Here is a 21994-nt window from a genome sequence, read left to right as displayed (position 1 = left end):
AGCATTCTCCGAGTTGCGCTGTTAAACCACGGTGGGTCTTTTCCGTCCGTAACCCACTTTTTCGGCACATACTTCTCCAATGTGTGATTTACAATGTGTTTAAATTTGCCCATAATTCTTCCACGTCCATCGTACCGGAAGTAAATGAAGTCGATTCATTTACTAAGTGGGATGCTAACAACTGCTTATCTGCTCTTTCTAGTAAGAATACTCTCCTAGCATTCTTGACCGACTTTTTAACTTTCGTAACCATAGTCGTAATGACAACATCATGATCACTAATCCCTGTCTCAACAATGACACCGTCGATGAGGTCTGGTCTGTTCGTGGCTACCAGATCTAAAATATTTCAATTACACATTGGCTGTCGATTTAGCTGCTCAAGACAGTTTTCGGATAATGTGTTCAAAAGTAATTCACACGACGGCTTGTCTGTACCACCTGTAATGAATCCATAGACATCCCAGTCTATACTAGGTAGATTGAAGTCGCCTCCGACTAATATAGCATGAATCGGGTACTTCTGCGATACAGTGTGTAGACTCCCTTTGAATGATTCTAGAACTGTCACGGTGGAACCTGGTGGCCGGTAATAACACCCAACAATTAACTTCATTTCTCCTAGCCCTGTTAAACGTGTCCAGATAACTTCACAATCACTCTCTACTTCGACCTCAGTAGACACAATATTTTTGTCAACTGCAATCAAGACACCACCTCCTACGGTGTCTAATCTGTCTTTCCGATACACGTTCCCACCCTCACTAAATATTTCAGAACTTCCTATCTCATGGTTCAGCCAGGTCTCAGTCCCGAGAATAATTTGCGCGCCACACACTTCCTGGAGGGCAGTAAATTCAGGAACTTTATTCCGAACACTCTGAAAATTCACTGCTAATATCTTGTTAGCTGAAGTGTCTTTACACTGAGCGCGTCCTTATTTCGCTGCCTGCACGTCGACTGGTGAGTGTTCATCAGGACACCTCGCACTACTGCCTAGCCTTAAAAAAACCCATGTGCACGCCACAAGTACTCTGCTACCCGAGTAGCCGCTTCCTTTGTGTAGTGCACCCCTGACCTATCTAGGGGCGTCCAACAATTGCCCACCCAATAGCGCAAGACTAGAAATCTGCAACCAAGACCGTCACAGAGTCGAAGAAGCCTCTGTTGAGACCCTGCACTCGGCTCCAAACCAAAGTTACCAATGCATCTCGGGGCACATTGTATTGACGGGTCGACACAGAGACGACCTTCAGGCCTTTGAGAATTTGCTAGAGAAGCTGGATTATGATGCTGAAGAGTGGCCACTAAATAACAGGTGGCATGAAAAAATCACTACACTGATACACCTCAGAACACATGATGTAGCAACAATAGATGTAACGAAGGTGACAATACGAACGCCAGGGCGATCTGAAAGACATCATCACCTGTATTTCAGTGGGAATTGGAACAGAAACAACTGCCAAGAATGTGGCAGGGGTCACTGTATGGAGAGTCGCAACAGGAGGAACTGGCAAAGCTCAAATTTCGGTAACGTAAACCTTTATGGACCACAGCCAAGACGAAAACTTTGTGGTACTGAGAACGGTAGAAATTTTCTCAGCTAATCCTATTAGGAGCCTACCGGTAAACAGGCCATGAACGTCACAGTGGCGATTAAATGAGGCATGAGGTGAAGGAGAACAGGCAAAATCCGACGAAGCAGTTGTAAATTTTGTTGCCAGGGAAGATATAAGGGGGGTTCTGTTTGACGAGGCAGTGGGGTATCAGCAGTGAGTCCAGTGACTAGTGTATCTGTTGGCTCGATAGCTCATGTATTTTTGACACAGAGAGTCGGTTCTCCACTATCAGCAACATGCTGGTAACATAGTCAGAGATGCTATTGCAGGGAATTCATGTAAGAATACGAAGGTGATAAAATCGGTCCATTTCAAGTGTCTGGAAGTGGAAGTAGAATTTAAATTTCTTAGGCATGTTGAGGTGATTCTGGGACCTATTTCCTAATTGCCTACATAGAGGCACCGAACCTGGATTGAGAAGAAGTTGTCGTGAATGTAAATGGCGCTGAAAAAAGATTCCGGTTTGAAGATTAAATGATGAGCAAGTAGTTAATGATAGGTTGTCTGAAGGCAATTTCAGAAGTTTGCCTAACAATTCTGAGGAACGCCGGCCGTTGTGGCCAAGCGGTTAAAGGCGCTACAGTCTGGACCCGCGCGGCCGCTACGGTCGCAGGTTCGAATCCTGCCTCGGGCATGGATGTGTGTGATGTCCTTAGGTTAGTTAGGTTTAAGTAGTTCTAAGTTCTAGGGGACTGATGACCTTACAAGTTAAGTCCCATAGTGCTCAGAGCCAATTCTGAGGAACGTATCAGTCATATCCAGGCCGACGATTCTGGGCTGTCTGACCAATAACAAGACATACAAATAACTAATAGTGGAAGAGAGTATACGTGTCATGTCAGAGGTGCGCCCAAAGCGGAGCAAACAGAGCTATGCCAAGTACTGCAGCGGCATGGTAGAGCGTTTTCAGAGGCGCAAGGCGTTATTAAAAATTCGTTTAACAGATTCGAGTCAAGGAACTTGAAAAGATTTCCATGGGGACCATCCAAACCATCTAGCACAAGAGGAGGAAGTGAAAAGAGGAATTCAGAACTTGCTAAAGCACGAATAATTGAAATAACTGTGTATTCCTATAGTGTCCATTGGTAATTGTGCTGAAACAGTCACAATGGTTTTGGAATTGAGCCAAATCCACACCATAATTCTTCCTGAAGCAGATAGTCCATAATGCTTGGGTGAGGTTTTACAAACATTTAAGAACTTTCAGCATTGCAGCGCGTCAGCAATCGCAAGTATCGAAATAATTATGAAAAATCCGCCTCTATTGCACAAACTACCTGTTGTTTACCTAGGTTTCACCGTGGGTAACTACGCCTTGTTCAAAACAAATATAAAACAGCTTGCCTAAATAGGCATAGTCAAAGGCTAAAATCAACACCTACAGCAGCAAGACACCATAATTTTTTTTATTTTTTACAAATACGCGGTACATATGTACCAAGTCAATAATATTACTTATCTCAACCCTGTGTGTGCTGCCTCGCCCCAGTCAACGTACGATGGTCACAGGCTCTCCACCGGACTGAGGCACAACAGGCTGCTCACACGCGCGGCTATCGAAGTCACTGTGCATGCGTGCGGCCAGGAAACGCTCTTCTTATGCATGGGAGCAGGATTACAAAGTTAACACGGGTTGGGAGCTAACTGATTGCCAAAAGTTGTCGCACAACTAGCAAATTGAGCAAATGATAAAAGCGGTCATGCGGAAATTAAGACATATTTAATAGCAATGCACGACAACACGGATGGTAAATCAACCACAAGCAAATATGGAGGCCCTAGAATTAGGTAGAAATTACAACTAAACTAAAAAGATAGCTATGCTAAGGACGTTATTGTTAACGAGAAAAACTGCACTAATGAAAAAAATCAAGTCTTGCCGCTGTACGTGTTGAGTTTAGCCTTTGACTATTCCTATTTAGGCAAGCTGTTTTATATTTGTTCTGAAGAAGGCATGGTTACCCACGCTGAAACCTAGGTAAACACCAGGTAGTTTGTGCAATCGAGGTAGATTTTTCATAATTATTTATTACAAAAATGAGAGTGAGAGTGCAGTCTTCCTTTGACTTGTAGTCTGGGTATTGGCAAGTTTTATTAGATCCCATGTGTAGAGAATCTACAGCATTCCTCTGTTGTGCAACCTGTTGTCAGTTCACGCAACTTCCCTTGGATCTTAACATTTTGTCAACCACATTTATTAGCGCCCTGGATTCCATACTCAAAGACGAGTTAAAATCAATAGTAATTATTTATGTCGATAAGATATTAATCGCCCAGTAAACTTGGTAAGAGAACCATAGCGTTTTAGATCAGCTACTTGGTGTATGTGAGAGGGAGAGGTTACTATCAATCTTAATAATAATTTGGACAACGGAGCATGGATTTCCTAGTACATATTGTTTCTGGGGTAGTATTCGGACTGGCGCACACAAAATAACAGTAGTCAAAGATTCTACAGTTCCAAAGACCAAGAGACAACTGAGAGCATATTTTGGTTAGTTAATTTTTATAAATGGGGTTCATGGACTCTATAATTCTGTGGACTCCAAGGTTGTGCAGCCTGACGGGAAAAGAAGAGGACTGTTGATGGGACGAAACAGCACAAATGGAAATTAATAGTGCTAGTTAACGCACTAATTTAGGACCACCATGATCTAAACCAATCTTTTTGTATTACCACCAAACGTTCGGGAACTGGTCTCAGGGAGTTGCGCTTCCAAGAGGCCGAAAGTAATCACCCACAACCATGGAATACAATCTCATTTGCGAGTCAGATATGTTAGCTTAATTATTTCTTGACAGAATAGGAAGCCTTGCCCATTGTAGCGGCCTCTACAGGACTTAGGTATTACCTTTTTGGATCCACGTACGAGTCGAGCGCTGGATGCTGTATTAACAAGAATTCCAGTTCAGTACTGAACAGATCCCTGGAATGAAGAACATGACTGTGGAAGCCTTGTTGCGGACACCTGATAGTTCGCTGCATTGTAACGATGGAGATGGACAAAACAACAGTTTTAGTTTATCCTACTTAAACCGGCCGCGCTGACCCAGCGGTTCTAGGCGCTTCACTCCGGAACCGCGCGACTGCCACGGTCGCAGGTTCGACTCCTGCCTCGGGAATGAACGTGCGTGATGTCCTTAGATTACTTAGGTTTAAGTAGTTCTAAGTTCTAGGGGACTGATGACCTCGGATGTTAAGTCCCATAGTGCTCAGAGCCATTTGAACCACGCAACGTTCCAAAATTCTATAACAACGTCTCTTGAGCATTCATGAGAAATTAATTAAGAAGTCGGTTTGTTCCACAAGTTTGAGCTAATGCGAATATTGTGGGTAATAAGTGTTTGCAAAAACTGAGGAAGTCCTGTTATTTTAAAACGTGTGGCGGAGAGTGTGTCAAATACTAGAGGTGTGAGAAATTTGCAAAAGCTAAGGAAGTGGGCGTGTCGTATGCAGCCCCAATGTATCCAATAATTCTGTCGAGATTATGAGAGTCGGAAGCAGTTGATCTATTTGGACCAATCCTGAGACACATTCTGAATTTCCATACATATTAATGACCATTGGGTTAACATCGAAGTTAATGGTGCTTATGCTCCTACAAAAGGCCACGGGAATAACGATAAGTGATGGACTCGGAAAAGCCGGCCATTGTGGCCGAGCTGTTGTAGGCGCTTCAGTCGGGAACCGCGCTGCTGCTACGGTCGCCTGTTCGAATTCTGCCTCGGGCGTGGATGTGTGATGTCCTTAAGTTACTTAGGTTTAACTAGTTCTAAATCTAGGGGACTGATGACCTCAGATGTTAAGTCCCATAGTGCTTAGAGCCATTTGAGCCATTTTGTACTCGGAAATTATTGACGATGAGCCCAGTTCAAATCAAAATTCTTGGTAGAAATTATGAAGTGACGGGGGACACACCCCGTTTTCATCGCTGTATAATCTGTATCATCACTCATCGAAATGACCAAAAATAGGATGTATGACATGGGAAAAAACTGTTGGCTATTCTGCCACAAGTAATATGGTAAGTGGAAGAAATGTTTAAATTAATTTCCAGACATGCTCAATGAACTGCCTAATGATTCAATTCAGCTACCCCCACTGCTAGTATTAAACAATAAGAGACCCTAGTTTGATTAAGGAATCTGTTGCATTAATTTCCAGACATGCTCAATGAACTGCCTAATGATTCCATTCAGCTACCCCCACTGCTAGTATTAAACAATAAGAGACCCTAGTTTGATTAAGGAATCTGTTGCATGGCCAAAGAGTGTCTTATACGTCACATATTTATCACTGACCTCGTTGTGAGAAATATACAGTAAGCAGCCAAACGTAGAGAAACACCTGATCACAAAGGGAGAAGACAAATCGCGTTCCATGTAGGACAGAAAGTTCTCATAGAGTCTTGTAGACTATCTAATAAAAGAAACTTTCTGAGCTAGAAATTTTTTACGTCTTTGCAGTTGCCATATTGGACATGTCAGAACAACATCTGAATACAATTGAAGTCGAAAATGTAAGGGCCTACAAGGCACTCTGTAATAAATTAATTTAATGTGCTAAGCGAAAGGTTCAGTTGTGTCACGTATCACCGTATATTTGCAATCCGTGATACGTTCTCGTTATTCGATTTAAAAAATTATTGAGGCACATATATCCTCCTGAACATCGTTTGTGCCTGCCTTCATGTAAGGAGGCATTTTCTTCTTAATTACGCCATTACAGATAATAATAATAGTATTCAAATACACTTAAGTGTTTATTTCACAGTGGTCCAACAGACAGCTTTTTAGTAATGATATGTTCAGAATTTTTCTCTGTTTCACTTTCAGTTACATTAGCAAGCGATTGGTTTGGTGACATATCGACCTGTACACCATATACGTGCCATTATAAGCAGATTTGCAGTCTTTACAATTGGAACCTTGCAGTCTAATTTTTTTGTCACAAAATATCTTTTTGTATGATGCAAAACATTTTATCACATTATATTTCATATTATCAAAGTCTGCCATCACCAAGCACCAAACACCAGCAAACAACAACTCTAAATTGACCACTACGAAACCAGGTAATGGAAAAGTTTTATTTTCGCCAACAATAGGAGTGAATGTAATCAGAATTGATCTCCTTATGATTTATCTTGCTTTGTATGCTCCTGTGATCGCTGTGATACATCCCAATTCCAAACAATATCTTTTCAGAGGAATTAAGTACATTCATTACTTTTCAGTTACATTTCTTCCTTTATTTTGAATAGGATACGGTACAGCTCCACCATATTATAAATGTAAAGTTGTCGAAAGAATAGTATGATGAAACATAAAAAAAAGGAAGTCTGATTTGTACTGTAATGCGCACAGTATATGATGTGTGTGCTAAGTGATTCCTTCTTTTCCTGCATATATAATTCTGTATGCTGTATGTTGTTGCACTGATTAATAATACTATGATTAATGCCAGTAAGGCATTATTATTAAGTGCTGTACAGGGTGTTACACAGTGTCTTGACGAATTTTAGTGACGCACAAATTAATCGGTAAACAATGTTGAACATTTTACACAAGATACTATATTACTCAAGTTCACTTATGAAATACTACATCGGGCAAATGTCGACTACTTGATGCTACTCAATACTCGAGACAGTTCACTCAGTTTTTGAACACATCTTTCGTAACTGCTGGAGGAATTCTGTAAATTTCATCCTGAATTCGACTTTTTAACCGTTCAAGCTTCACAGCCGAACGGAGTACACTCTCACCTTCAAATAACCCCACAGGTAAAAGTATGGCACTGTTAAATCGGTCGAGCGAGGGATGTTCTCGTGAGTTCGGACGGTTTTATGAGGGTTGAATTTCGATTAGATGCGCTGGCAGTTGCGCGGAACTTTCTTACCCTATTCAGTATTGTTCCAGGAGCAGGAATTGGATATCGCGACTGAATCTTGAAATGCTTACGAAAGGCACGTTTCACGCGCACGACAGATACACAGTAGCGAAAACAGCACTCCACCGAGAACGAACGATGTTGCTTCGACCAGGACGACATGATCTCTGACCTTTATATGGGATGAAACTTTACACCATGCACTACTAACAAACGGTGCCATCGTAGCTGTATCTCATTTTTAGCGAGCGTTTTTCAAATTAAAAATCGTCAAAACGTTGTGAAATACTCTGTATTCGGTGTGCATGTACATAATCATTGAAAAAAATAAACAAAAATTCCGCTATTTGTTCGCAGTACAGAAACTGTGGAGATTAACATGTGCGTGGATTTCAGTAAATATGGAGCAGCACAAAGCAATAACAAAATTTACGTACGTTGATTCAAATGAGAAGGATCTAATCCAAGTAAAATCTTTTTCGCAGATGTAATATTGCCAGTTCAGAGTCTGTTGACGGTTAGTACAATACGTTCTGTGTTTGAATCGTTGAAGAAATGCGAAGATGTAAGGCTGAATAACTATAAGGTGGGTCACTAGCATTCCAATAGATTGCTATACAAAGAAATGCTAGATTTACATCAACCAATGATGAATACATCTAAAATGATCATTACATGTGGTATCATTCATTACACTTTCCCGTCCATAAAAAGTAGTACATAGATTAGCAGTTACAACAGCACAGAGAAAACAAGATGGCGCACCAATTAATACAATTCTTATGATACTGGGTGGGACTCAGATACTTATCTGTATGATTACGGGTGATACCGAATACAGTTCTATGCTCAGTTTCAATACCATGTTTTGTTACAGATTCTTTCTTCGGAGAGTGAACGAGGATACACCCGTCGTGTTCTATCCAGAGTCGAACTACAGCGCTCTCTGATTACCCGACATAACAACTTCTACACCCTTACGGGGTTTTCAGATCTGCTTAATCCTTCATCACCTACTGAAATTGTATTTTTGCTCCTTCAGTTCTATAAATAGTTCTACTAGTGTATTTGAACTTTGGTAACATAGACGTATAGTTTTTTCAGTAACTGTAAAATTTTACCATGAGTGAGAAGTCTGGCTTCTGTCGTAGATTTATGAGTAGGTTACGGTGTGGGATTTGTTCAAAGTATTTTCATTGGGGGGAATGCAGTGGGGAAGCCAGTGGTCATTTTAGTGAGATACTCTCCTGGGAATGCAGAATCTGTAGTAGAAATAAGTAAATAGAGGAGCAGGAGCGTAGGAGCGTACGATCTGTGCCCTTCAGGTGCAGTTACAATGCGCAAAGGAGGAACTAGAGAGGTTTAAGAGGGTGAAGGGTGGTGGGGAATGGGAACTGGCAGTTGGCAAGAAGGCAGCTAGGAAGAGGAGGTATTCAGACAGTTTTACTTTGCGTACATGCAATAGATTTGATCAACTGTCAGAGCTGATTGGAGAGGAGCCTCGTGTAGCTGTAGATGCAGATAACTTGCAGCAATCCTCAGCAATTAGGAGTCCTAGGTTAGTTGCAAAGTCTAGCAGAAAGAAGAAGGTTCTGCTGCTAGGTAGTTGCCACGGTAGGGGTGTGAACCAGCAGTTGTAGAAAGTGTTGGGGAGTGAGTTCCAGGTCACCAGCATCGTGAAGCCTAGCGCAGGGTTGGCTCAGGTGACTCATAGCTTAGGGGAATTAAGTAAGAATTTTACGAAGGAGGATCAGGTAGTGATAGTGGGTGAAGCAGGGAACAGTCTTCATAGGGATGGGGAATATGATGTCAGTGGTGACTTGGTTAAGATAGCTACTCAAACTGGTGGCACTAATGTGCATTTCGTGCAACTGTTTCAGCGTCGTGATCGGCCTCACCTTAATGCGGCTGTTAGGCACGTTAACGTGGGGCTGGGGAGGGCGCTGATGGCAGAGGGCTTGGGTCATATCTCAGTGGTGCCAGTTGGGTCTATCAGTAGATTGGGTTTCACTAGGCATGCCCTGCCCCTCAGTAGGTATGGGAAGGGGAGGCTGGCTAAGCTTATAGGTGACAGTGTAGCGGGTGGAGGTGGTGGTGGTGGTGGTGGTGGTGGTGGTGGTGGTGGTGGTGTCACTCATGGAAAAATTCCTATAATAGTTGGTGTTAGAGCTGCACCTTTTTTAGATTGATGTCAGCTGATAGGTATACCTGCTTGAAGGAAGTCCCTCTAACTAAGGGCTCACCTTCTGAGGATGTAGTGTTTCCAAACAGAGAAGAAATTAGCATATTTCGTCAAAATATAAGAGGTATTACAGATAAACTTAGGGAACTGCTTATAGATGTTGACTCTGAAATTATTGGTGTATCAGAGCACCACTTAAATAATTTGACAATTCAGAGGCTTCCTTTACCAGGATACAGATTACCTGGCTGTTTCGCAAGGAGTTCCTTGAGGGGTGGGTGAGTGGCTATGTACGTAAAAAACAGTATTCCATGAGAGTCCATAGACTTATCATGACACTGCACTGAACAGATATTTGAATGTTGTGCAGCGGCAGTTGAATTTAGTGAAACTAAACTTCTAATTGTTGTTCATAGGTCCCCTAACTCCGATTTCATAGCATTTCTGCTCAAGCCAGAGAGGGTTCTTGATTCACTTTTTAGGAAGTACCAGAAACTAGTTATATGTGGTGCATGAATATAAATTTTGTATATGATGGTGCAAGAAAAAGGATGTTTGTAGATCTCCTACATTTATATGATCTGACGCAGACTGTGTTTTTTCCAACTAGGGGGCAGGGGAACAGTAGCACAGCCGTAGCCAATATTTTTATTCGTTCTTATTACTAGATGGGCATTCTGTTAGTAAAAGCATGAATGGCTTTTCAGACCAAGATGCACAAATTTTAACACTTAAAGGCTTTTGTACTCAAACCAAAGTCATATTTAATTACAAACAATGTAGGAAACTTAATCCAACAGCAATAGAGAGTTTATTAAACCTTGTCATGGAACAAGAGTGGCAGGATATTTATAGTGCCGATAACATAGAATATATAATAAATATAATGCTCTCCTTAACACATTTCTCATGCTCTATGAGAGTTTCTTTCCATTAGAACATTCTGAACGGGGTAACGGTAGTAATGGGCAGCCCAGGTTGCTGACTAGTGGGATAAGGATATCATGTAGAACAAAGTGGGAATTATATCAAAATGTTAGAAGTAGTCACAGTTAAACTACAGTAGCCCATTACAAACAGTATTGTAAGGTGCTTAAAAAATGTTATCAGGAAGGCAAAAAGTATATGGTTTGCAAACAGAATAGCTAATTCACAGGATAAAATTAAAACCGTATGGTCAGTTGTGAAGGAAGTGTTTGGTCAACAGCACAAGGTCGACGATATAAAGTCAGTTCGCAGTAAAAATATTTCTGTTACTGATAAATCAAATATATGTACAGTATTTAACAATCATTTTCTGAGCATTGCTGATGAATTAAATAAAAATTTAGTTTCTACAGGAAATCATAAAACTTTCTTGGCAAATGTCTTTCCGAGACTGATGTCTGAAATACTCCTCTGTGACACAGACAAGAGGGAAATTGAGTCAATAATTAAATCACTGAAAACTAAGGTCTCTCATGGTTATGATGCAGTGTCTAGCAGAATATTAAGGTACTGTGTTGCTCATGTCAGCCCTTTATTTAGCCATATTTGTAATTTTTCCTTTAGGAATGGTCAGTTTCCTGAGCGATTTAAGTACTCAGTAGTAAAGTCGCTTTGTAAAAAGGGAGAAAGGCATGTAGGTAATTTTAGACCTATTTCTATGCCATCAGTGTTTGCAAAAGTTATTGAAAAGGCTGTGTATGTAAGGATAATTGATCATTTTATATCACGCGATTTGCTATCAAATGTACAGTTCGGCTTTAGAATTTGTTTAACAACTGAAAATGCTATATTCTCTTTTCTCTGTGAGGTACTGGATGGGCTAAACAAAAGGTTTCGAACCCTTGGCACATTTTTTGATTTAACTAAGGCATTTTATTGTGTTGATCACAAAATATTGCTCCAGAAGTTGGACCATTACGGTATACGGAGAGTAACTCACAATTGGTTCACCTCTTACTGTAGCAACAGGCAGCAAAAGGTCATTATTCACAATGTTGATAACGGCTGTGATGTGTGGTCTGAGTGGGGTACTGTCAAGTGGGGGGGTGCCCCAGGGATCAGTGTTGGGGTCACTCCTGTTCCTTATTTATATAAACAAAGAAATGCAAGGTATATCTATTTAAAAAAGTTGATAAAAATGCTGTTAACGCCTTTTTAAGATACAGTCTTCACTCCTTCCGATCTGATCATGTAAGTGTAGAAAAGTTTTGGAATGTTTTCAAAGAGATAGTATCGACAGGAATTGAGAGATATATAGCACATAAATTAATAAGTGATGGTAGTGATCCCCCATGGTACACAAAACGGGTGAGATAGCTGTTGCAGAAGCAACGAAAAAAGCATGCCAAATTTAAAAGAACGCAAAATCTCCAAGATTGGCAAAGTTTTACAGAAGTCCGAAATATGGCGCGTACTTCAATGCGATATGCTATTAATAATTTCAACAACGAAATTCTGTCTCGAAATCTGGCAGAAAACCCAAAGAGATTCTGGTCATAAACAAAGCACACTAGTGGCAAGACGCAACCAGTACCTTCACAGCGCGATAACAACGGTGAAGTCACTGATGACACTGCCACTAAAGCAAAGTTATTAAACACGGTTTTCCGAAATTTCTTCACCAAAGAAGACAAAGTAAATATTCCTGAATTCCAATCAACAACAACTACCAAGTTGAGAAACATAGAAGTAGATATCCTCAGTGTAACGAAGTAGCTTAAATTACTTAATGAAGTCAAGACCTCCGGTCCAGCTTGTATACCAGTCAGGTTCCTCTCAAAGTATGCTGATAAAATAGCTCCATATTTAGCAATTATATACAACCACTCGCTCACAGAAACATCCGTACCTAAAGACTGGAAAATTGCTCAAGTCACACCAATACCCAAAAAGGGAAGTAGGAGTAATCCGCCGAATGACAGGCCTATATCACTAACGTCGATTTGCAGTAGGGTTTTGGAACATATACTGTATTCGAACATTATTAAGTACCTCGAAGAAAACTATTTATTGACATATAGTCAGCACGGATTCAGAAAATATCGTTCTTGTGAAACACAACTAGCTCTTTATACTTATGAAGTAATAAGTGCTATAGACAGGGTATGTCAAATTGATTCCATACTTTTAGTTTTCCAGAAGGCTTTCGACACCGTTCCTCACAAGCGTCTTCTAACCAAACTGCATGCCTACGGAGTATCGCCTCAGTTGTGCGACTTAATTCGTGATTTCCTGTCAGAAAGGTCACCGTAGTAATAGACGGAAAGTCAACAAGTAAAACAGAAGTAATATCCGGCGTTCCCCAAGGAAGTGTTGTGGGCCCTCTGTTGTTTCTGATCTACATTAAAGACATAGGAGACAATCTGAGCAGCCGTCTTAGATTGTTTGCAGATGATGCTGTCATGTTAAGTCATCAGATGATCAAAACGACTAGCAAAATGATTTAGAAAATATATCTGTATGGTGCGAAACGTGGAAATTGACCCTGAATAAGGAAAACTGTGAAGTTATTCATATGAGTACTAAAAGGAATCACCTAAATTTCGATTACGAAATAAGTCACACAAATCTGAACGTTGTAGATTCAACTAAATACTTGGGGATTACAATTACGAATGACCTAAATTGGAACGATCACATAGATAATATTGTGGGTAGAACAAACCAAAGACTGCAATTCTTTGGCAGAACACTTAGAAGGTGCAACAGGTCTACTAAAAAGACTGCTTACACCAAGCTTGTCGGCCCTATGTTGGAGTATTGCTGTGCGGTGTGGGATCTGCATCAGGCGGGACTGACGGATTACATCGAAAAAGTAGAAAGAAGGGCAGCTCGTTTTGTATTATCGCGAAATACGGGAGATAGTGTCACAGACAAGATACGTGAATTGGAGTGGCAATCATTAAGACAAAGGCTTTTCTCGTTGCGACGGGATCTTCTCATGATATTTCAAACACCAGTTTTCTCCTCCGATTGTGAAAACATTCTGTTGGCACCCACCGACATAGGGATAAATGACCATCACGATAAAATAAGAGAAATCAGGGCTCGCACAGAAAAATTTAAGTGCTCTTTTTCCCGCTTGCCGTTCGAGAGTGGAACGGTAGAGAGACAGTTTGAAGGCGGTTCATTGAACCCCCTGCCAGGCACTTTATTGTGAATCGCAGAGTAATCGCGTAGATGTAGATGTAGATGTAAATGTATGCCCTCTAGTTTTACGGGTAACTCTAAAATAGTTATGTTTACTTGTTAGTAAAGGGTGTTGTGTGCAACATTGACTCGGTTTCAAATAGTGCAGTTCATGACCTACGTTCATGGCTTGTAGAAAATAAACTAACGCTAAATCACAGTAAGACACCGTTTTTACAGTTTCTAACACACAATTGAACAAAACCTGATGTTGTAATTTCACAGAACGGGCATATGATTAATGAAACTGCACAGTTCAGTTGAGATAGTCAGTAAGCTGTCGTGGAAAGCCCATATTCAGGATCTTGTTCACAAACGTAATACTGCTATTTTCGCTATTCGAACGGTATCATAAGTGAGTGATCGTTCGACACGAAACTTAGTCTACTTTTCTTATTTTCATTCGCTTATGTCGTATAGTATTATATTTTGAGGTAACTCTTCCCATTCTAAAAGGATATTTTTGTCTCAGAAACGGGCGGTTCTGGCAATGAGTAGTGTAAGTTCACGAACCTCTTGTCGACCTCTGTTCACGAGTCTGGGTATTTTGTCATTGGTCTCTCAAATTGTATATTCCTTATTGTCGTTTATTGTTACCAATATTAGCTTATTCCCAAGAATAAGCAACTTTCACTCGGTTAATACTCGGCAAAAATCAAACCTGCATTTGGATCGGGCTTCCTTAACCCTTGTGCGAAAAGGTGTGCAGTATACTGCTGCATTCATTTTCAGTAAGTTGCCACTCGAATTCAAAAATCTTAGCAATAATCCAAGCGCTTTCAAATCGAAACTGAAGAGTTTCCTCATCATTCACTCCTTCTATTCTGTCAGGGAGTTCCTTGAAAAATTAAGCTTATTCTTATTGTATTGCTGATAGCGTTTATTTAAACTTATGGACTGACTTTTTTCAGGTTCATGGAAATTTATTTTTATCTGTTATTACTTTTATGTTGTAATTTCATGTACTGAAACTTTCCATGACCTCGGAGATTTGCTCCTCATTTTGGTCCTACGGGACTTGACGTGTAAATAAATAAATAAAATTCAGCATTTCACGTCCATGGAGTGAATACAAGCAATGGGACCTATACATAATGATAATAACTACGGTTTGCGAACGCGTCGGCAGTGGGTTAAAAATAGGTATACGGTTATATTGGATGGCATTTCTGTCGTCTTATAGGTGACCTTCTTGTGGGATAGCATAATAAGGTAATCGACGCATATCATAATAACAGGAAGAACCCTCAGTAAAGATGGCACCAAAATTTTGGCACCCACATGTTTATGTGAAACTGTTTGACCCCAAACGAGTACAAGGGCTATATTACTGGATCCATCCTTTAAGAGGTACTCAGTTCCTTTATAAAAAGTCAAAATCTGCAATAAAATAAACCATAATCCACTTAATATATCTCTGAGTGAAAAAAATCGGTAATTAATAAAGGGGAAGTATATTAGTATCTGTGAGTACTATCAACTGCCAAAAACATTGCTTTAATATTTGGAATATTTACGAATTATTAGTGCTGCCTATCTCTGACAGGTCATGCCTTGTTTCAAGTGTGTACCTATGATGTTTCGACGACTATAAGAAGTACATGCACAGTGCAGTATGGTGTTTGTGCTCTCTTTGGTTATCGGAAGGCCGAGGGTGAAATACGGTACCTGCACGTAGCCCACTCGTTTCGAAGAGCACCAAAGGGAACCATCCAACGGAGTGATCACCATCAATAGCTTTACTTGCCCTCACTCCATGTCGCACTGCCTAGAGGTTCATTCTACCACCCTCATCTCCTTATCGGTCATATATCGGCAATTCATTATCTTATTGAATGGCGTACATGAATAGTTCTCGTTAAGTTTCGCAACAATGAACCCATTGCATCCACACTGGTTCACCACTCAGAAGGCAATCTTGTTAAGGTTGGTTAAAATATGTGTCTTTAGCGAGAATAAGTTTTTACTAGGTTCCAGTGTCAGGGTAGAGTGATGCATATTGATAGACGCTTTAAGTGTAAGTAAGCAGTTTATTTCATCCAAGTTACAGTGTCACTAATAAGTAGTACAGGCTAACGATCACGTCTGGTCTTCTCATTTTCCGTGACCACTGAAACAAAGAAAGGGAACACATATTACAAAAATTGTTAGACATTTGTACCGTCAGATAAATCCATTTGTGTAGAATGTAGACGAATTTTTTTCATTTCACTACCAAATTTTATGGGTTAGATTACTTTACCTTTTTATTCATTTTTTTTTTGTGAATAATACCTACAGTGCAGCTTCGAGAACATAGTCTGATTGAATTATTTGTTATGCTTATAAGATGGCGTACTACTGTAGCAGCAATGAAAGTGGGTGATTGAATTTTCAACCGCTACCGTGAGTCCACACATCAAACAGAAATTTATAAGCCGGAAGCTTTTGTATTATAATATTCTGAATATTAAATATTGCACTGTTTTACGCATACTGATCTCAATGTATCTATAATAAATATCACTTACTGTTTTTCTGCTTACTTTAATATCACATGTTTAGGATTATAATTTAATTTGCGTGGTAGTTGCAGAAACTTAGCATTTTAGCACAGCAAACTACTTTGTAAGCCTTATCCAATCAACATGGATGAAAGGAGCAAACGTCAGATTTGAGTGTATTGCTATCAAGCCTTACCTCTACAAAGCTGTATAAAACAAACATGTAAATACACAAACACAGAATAAATGATTTATATTTCTTATCAAATGATCAGAGCTTCAATAATTTTCAGATAATATGTCCATTCACACTAATTTATCAGTCACAATCGCGTTTTATTGTTGCAACTCCTACTACTGGTTTCGATAGTTACGGTTATCGTTAGGTAGCCCGTCTGAACCATAAATATACCGTGATCAGTCTCAAGTCACCTCACACGCAAAACACCAAATACCCATTCTGCTGCTAGTCATGAAAAGCAGGAACGTGACTGATACTTGAATGTGAATATATTTAAAATGACAGCCTGCTTGCACCAATCACCACTGTTCTTGAATATGTTACGTTAAGCTTTGATAGCTCCTCAGTGGCATTAACTTATAAGTAGGATACAATTGTGGAATTCAGAATAAAGGCAGGTTCCTACGAAAGTGATATACAATGTCTGAGGCATACAGGTACAGAATTTACTATGAAGGTAGTAGATATATATAATAAATAAACAATCATGACGGAATTACACAGTTTCTTTCATAATACGAGTTATAAACTAATGCATTTGTATTTCCTCCATGAAAATTCGTATAAAGTCACTCACTGTCCTGTTGTGTTATTGCATTGTTAGTACTTCATCCAACACCCGTCCTGCCTAATTTGTTAAGCTTTGTAGTTCTTGCAGTGAAACTGTCGCCCACTCTACTCGTATTGTTCTTCTCAGCTCGCACACGGCCTCATATTGCCTTATATTGCGATAAACAAGCTTTGTAAGTATTTCCCAAACGTTTACCACGTGATTGAAACCCAGGCTACGTGCAGGTCAGTTAAAGATGTCGATATTATCATCTTCAAACCACTTTTTTGCTGTGCAGAAACCCGCACGGATGCATAATCTTGTTGAAACATTAGATTTTCGTCCGGTAGGTCCTCATACATTCTAATCCTTTCTGTTTCTAGCACCTCGTTGTACATGTTAGAGTTCGTTATAGTGTTCGTCCAAGCAATGCGTGATTTACCCTTAGTGTAAAGTGCTGCCCAAATCATAGGACTCCCACCACCAAAACTTCTGCTCATTTATACCTGCTCCTCTGTCCTCCGGTCAAGTAAATCGTATTGAAATCCATCCCAACCATCTAAATTAAACTTCTCTTCACTGAAGAGGTTTCTGCAGTCGTTTCTTGAAAGTAAGGTGTTCTCATTTGATGAAATTTGTAGTAAACGTGTGGCAGTTGCTGACAATTACAAATAAGAAAAAAGTTGAGGAGAGAAACTTTTTGTGGCCGTTACAAATGTAGCAGTCTCGTTCCCTGAGATAATTTTTTACTTTGCCCATATTTTCCATTCTGTCCATATCGTGCACCGAATCTAGCGAAATTATAAATCACTGTACTTGAACGGTTCAACGTCTTGGCGATTTGACGATTAGAAAGTCCCGTATCCACTTAAGCACCGATTTTTGCGCTTTCATCACATGATCACAATGTCACAATCGTGGTTTCAGTGCACAGCACGCACTGTCACTACTTGTGTCTGTCTCCTATCTGTAGGAAACACACACACACACACACACACACACACACACACACGCACACACACATATACACTAACACCGCACAGAGCCGACTGCCTTTACGCCGAGTTCCACCCTCTACCACATGAATTGTTGATATCTTGTTACACACTGTACTACTGACATCAAATGCGATGCCATTTGACTGCATTTGTCAGTATACTGGATTTCATACTACTCCATATACACTGCGTGCAGTTATTTCAACCGACAATACTAATTTTTCTACAAATATCCATGCCTTTATACCGACCTCCACTGCTGTATGTGAATATATAAATAACTGGCCTTTTACAGGCGTCAGAGAAATTTCAGTGGAGAACAGATAAAACCAGTCTGAATAAACTCCGCGGTAAATACGGTGTCCACCATGTAAGTGGGTTTTGTTTGATACGTCCATATCGGCTGTGCCGTGGTGTTAGTTGTAGGAATTCAGGTGGCTGATACTCACTACTTGCCGCCGCCGCCCCCAAAGCTGCCGCTGGAGCTGGAACTGGAGGCCTGGGAGCTGCTTTTGGAGAAGCTGCCGCTGCCGCCGCCGCCGCCGCGACCGCCGCCGCCTCCGTGGCCGCCACCGCCGCCTCCGCACGTGTTGCAGCCGCCGCCTCCGCGCTTCACACGTGCTGCTGCTTCACCTGCGGGGGCAACACTGACGTCATTACCGCCTCTTACTATGCACTTACAGCTGTGCACTATACCTCAAGAAGAAATTCCAGCAGAAAGTTACTTTTAACATTATATTATGTTATTTGCCTTGATCCTCCTGACTCTACTGTCATCTTATCAGTGTACTGAACTCATCGAACTATGAGAGGAAATGGTTAGATGAGTAATGTGAAGCGCTGTACATGACGTTCTTCCCGTACACACCGTGCTGGCGAAGGAAGATAAACAAGTGACAAAAAGGTCCAAAATCGGTTATGAAGGAAATTTGAAACGTTTGGTATTATTTCACAATAATCCATTCCGCCACCGAGGCTTAATGTTGCTTTCCTCGGCATAAATTTGTATTTATGACTGACTGTGTTGTCATAGTTATTCCCAGGAAAATAACATTTGTTGTGGGAAGGCCTACTGTCAGAAAATTGGGACTAAAGAGACATCATACCGTGTTACCATACCGGACTGTACATATATTCTCAACTCCAACGGGGTATGCGCTGTTTGAAATCAGCTCCATTTTAGGGCCTAGTTCCTTTTCAGCCAAACACCGGACTAGTTTTGTGATACTTCATTGTTGATGACCATCATCTGTTAATCATTATTTTATGTGCTCAATGCTACCAATCAGTAGACCATTATCAAGTAGAAACTTTGCAATACTTCGGCTTCATAATGGTCTGCTGATCGAAACCGGTAACAGTGGTCATAAAAATAAACAGCTGATGATCACACACAATGGAGTTTCCCATTGATTTGAGAGCTATAAGGCCCCATCTCATCACAAATCCAAACCAACTAGTTCTTAGACAGAGAGCGTGCGTTTCCAATTGCGAATAAATGAGAAGGAATTTCCAGTTCTAGCAATTGCCTTACAGACGAAGCAAACCTTCCGAAAGCCTTGGCCGAAAACATAAGACTGGAACTACGTTCAGCTTATTACTGAGCCAATACTATCCATTTGCTCCAGTCAGAAATCCAAAATTTATGCAATTGTATCTTTTATTTAAAATTTCTGTTAACTGTTTTGGAGGTCATGGTTTATGGTTCAGTTCGAACGTTCGCTTTCGATTAGTGTTATGCAACTTAGTACCGAAATAATACCTTTCCCGTATCCTAGATTTTCTACCATTCATGGAACGATGTTTCTCCTACAGTAACATTTATCAATTTCTTGAAACAGTTTGTAAACAGCAGCTACTTATTTTCAAGCACGACCTTATGTTTTAAGCAAAAAAAGAATGCCTTAGACAATGATACTTAGACTTGGAATAAAAATGTGTGAGGGAAATAGTTTTGACAAAATTAGAATCTACATAACTAGTAAATCAAAAAAGCTAATCCAGAGAGAAAAAGATTAGATGGTAATTCTGTACAGAATAGCGGGCATTCAGGTTCGGTGATTCCGAGTTTGACTTTTGAGCCACGTAAATTTTTTCTCCAATTCAGGTTCAAATGACTTGTTAAGCACAACGTAGTTACGATCTAAATAGAACATAACTGTGTCTAAAACCTTCTCTCTCTCCACTCTATATTTTTTTCGTGTTGCATGTTTTTCGTGTAGAAAAGGATATAGTTAGCTGAATGTTTATACTGTGTCTTATCCTCTGAACGTCGCGCGGCTGATCGTGTGGGGCTGTCGTATTGCAGGACTCTAATAGTACTGAGAGACGGGGAAACGAAATGTTTGTCCATTATAATCAGCGCTAACTTAGTTGCTAATACTTGACAATTTTTTACTACCAGCGTCATTTTACACATTATCTACCACTTTCCTAGGGCCTTGGTCTTTTGTCTTGATGTGGCAGAGTGATGTACTTGTTTCACAATCGTGGCGTTGTATCCTCTATCCTATTCCGTTTCTGTAAGCTTTATCAAGTGTCGCAAGCGCTCCATATCGAGGGTAACAATCAGCCTAAAGCGACACTATGCGATCAAAGTATCCGGACACCTGGCTCAAAATAACTTACAAGTTAGTGGCGCCCTCCACAAGTAATGCTGGAATTCGATATGGTGTTGGCCCACCCTTAGCCTTGATGACAGCTTCAAGTCTCGCAGACATACGTTCAATCAGGTGCTGGAAGGTTTCTTGGAGGATGGCAGCCCATTTTCACGGAGTGCTGCACAGAGGAAAGGTATCGATGTCGGTCGGTGAGGCCTGGCACGAATTCGGCTTTCCAGAACATCCCAAAGGTGTTTTATAGGATTCAGGTCAGGACACTGTGCAGGCCATTCCAATACAGGGATATTATTGTGGTGTAACCACAGGCCGTGCATTATGAATAAGTACGCGATCGTGTTGAAAGATGCAATCGCCATCCCAGAATTGCTCTTCAACAGTAGGGAAGCAAGAAGGTGCTTAAAACATCAATGTAGGCCAGTACTGTGATAGTGTCATGCAAAACAACAAGGAGTACAATCCCCTTCCATGAAAAATACGGCCACATCATAACACCACAGCCTCCGAATTTTACTGTTGGCAATACACGCTGGGCGATGACGTTCACCGTATATTCGCTATACCCACACCCTGCCATCGGATCGCCACATTGTGTACCTTGATTCGTCGCTCCACACAACGTTTTTTCACTGTACAATCGTCCAATATTTACGCTCTTTACACCAAGCGAGGCGTCGTTTGGCATTTACCGGCGTGACATGTGGCTTATGAGCAGCCGCTCGAGCAAGATATCGAAGTTTTCTCACCTCCAGTCTAACTGTCATAGTACTTGCAGTGGGTCCTGATGCAGTTTGGAATTCCTATTTGATGGTCTGGATAGATGTCTGCCCATTACACATTACGATCCTCTTCAACTTTCGGCGGTCTCTGTCAGTCAACAGACAAGGTCGGCCTGTATGCTTTTGTGCCGTAAGAGTCCCTTCACGTTTCCACTCCACTAACGAATCGGGAACAGTGGACCTAGGGATCTTTAGGAGTGTGGAAATATCGCGTACAGATGTATGACACAAGTGAACCTTATCACCTGACTGCGTTCGAAGTCCGTGAGTTCCGAGGAGCGCTCCATTATGCTCTCTCACGATGTCTAATGACTACTGAGGTCAGTGATATGGAGTACCTGGCAGTAGATGGCAGCACAGTACACCTAATATGAAAAACGTGTTTCTGGGGGTGTCCGGATACTTCTGATCACGTAGTATATATGTAACGTAAGGGCCGCTACGTGTAGAAG

At 40.8% G+C, this 21994-nt stretch overlaps 1 protein-coding gene across 2 annotated transcripts in view; it reads right to left on the bottom strand.

Moving 5' to 3' along the window:
* Positions 1 to 21994, bottom strand: part of LOC126089736 (uncharacterized) — a 134305-nt gene that overhangs the window by 96596 nt on the left and 15715 nt on the right. The window contains exons 3-4 of one of the 2 annotated variants that reach the window (XM_049906934.1): positions 18595 to 18778; positions 15884 to 15983 (exon numbers count right to left, since the gene is read on the bottom strand). The exons of the other annotated variant lie outside the window; for it this stretch is intronic. Of the exons in view, the coding sequence (XP_049762891.1) occupies positions 15968 to 15983; positions 18595 to 18778 (200 nt within the window). The 3' untranslated portion in view covers positions 15884 to 15967. Of the gene's footprint in view, positions 1 to 15883; positions 15984 to 18594; positions 18779 to 21994 lie in introns of those variants that run through there. 2 annotated transcript variants of the gene reach the window in all.

This window comes from Schistocerca cancellata, chromosome 1, assembly GCF_023864275.1.
Source record: "Schistocerca cancellata isolate TAMUIC-IGC-003103 chromosome 1, iqSchCanc2.1, whole genome shotgun sequence".
Classification (NCBI taxonomy): domain Eukaryota; kingdom Metazoa; phylum Arthropoda; class Insecta; order Orthoptera; family Acrididae; genus Schistocerca; species Schistocerca cancellata.
Note: the sequence above shows the minus strand (reverse complement) of the source record. Positions and strands in the feature narration are given on the sequence as shown.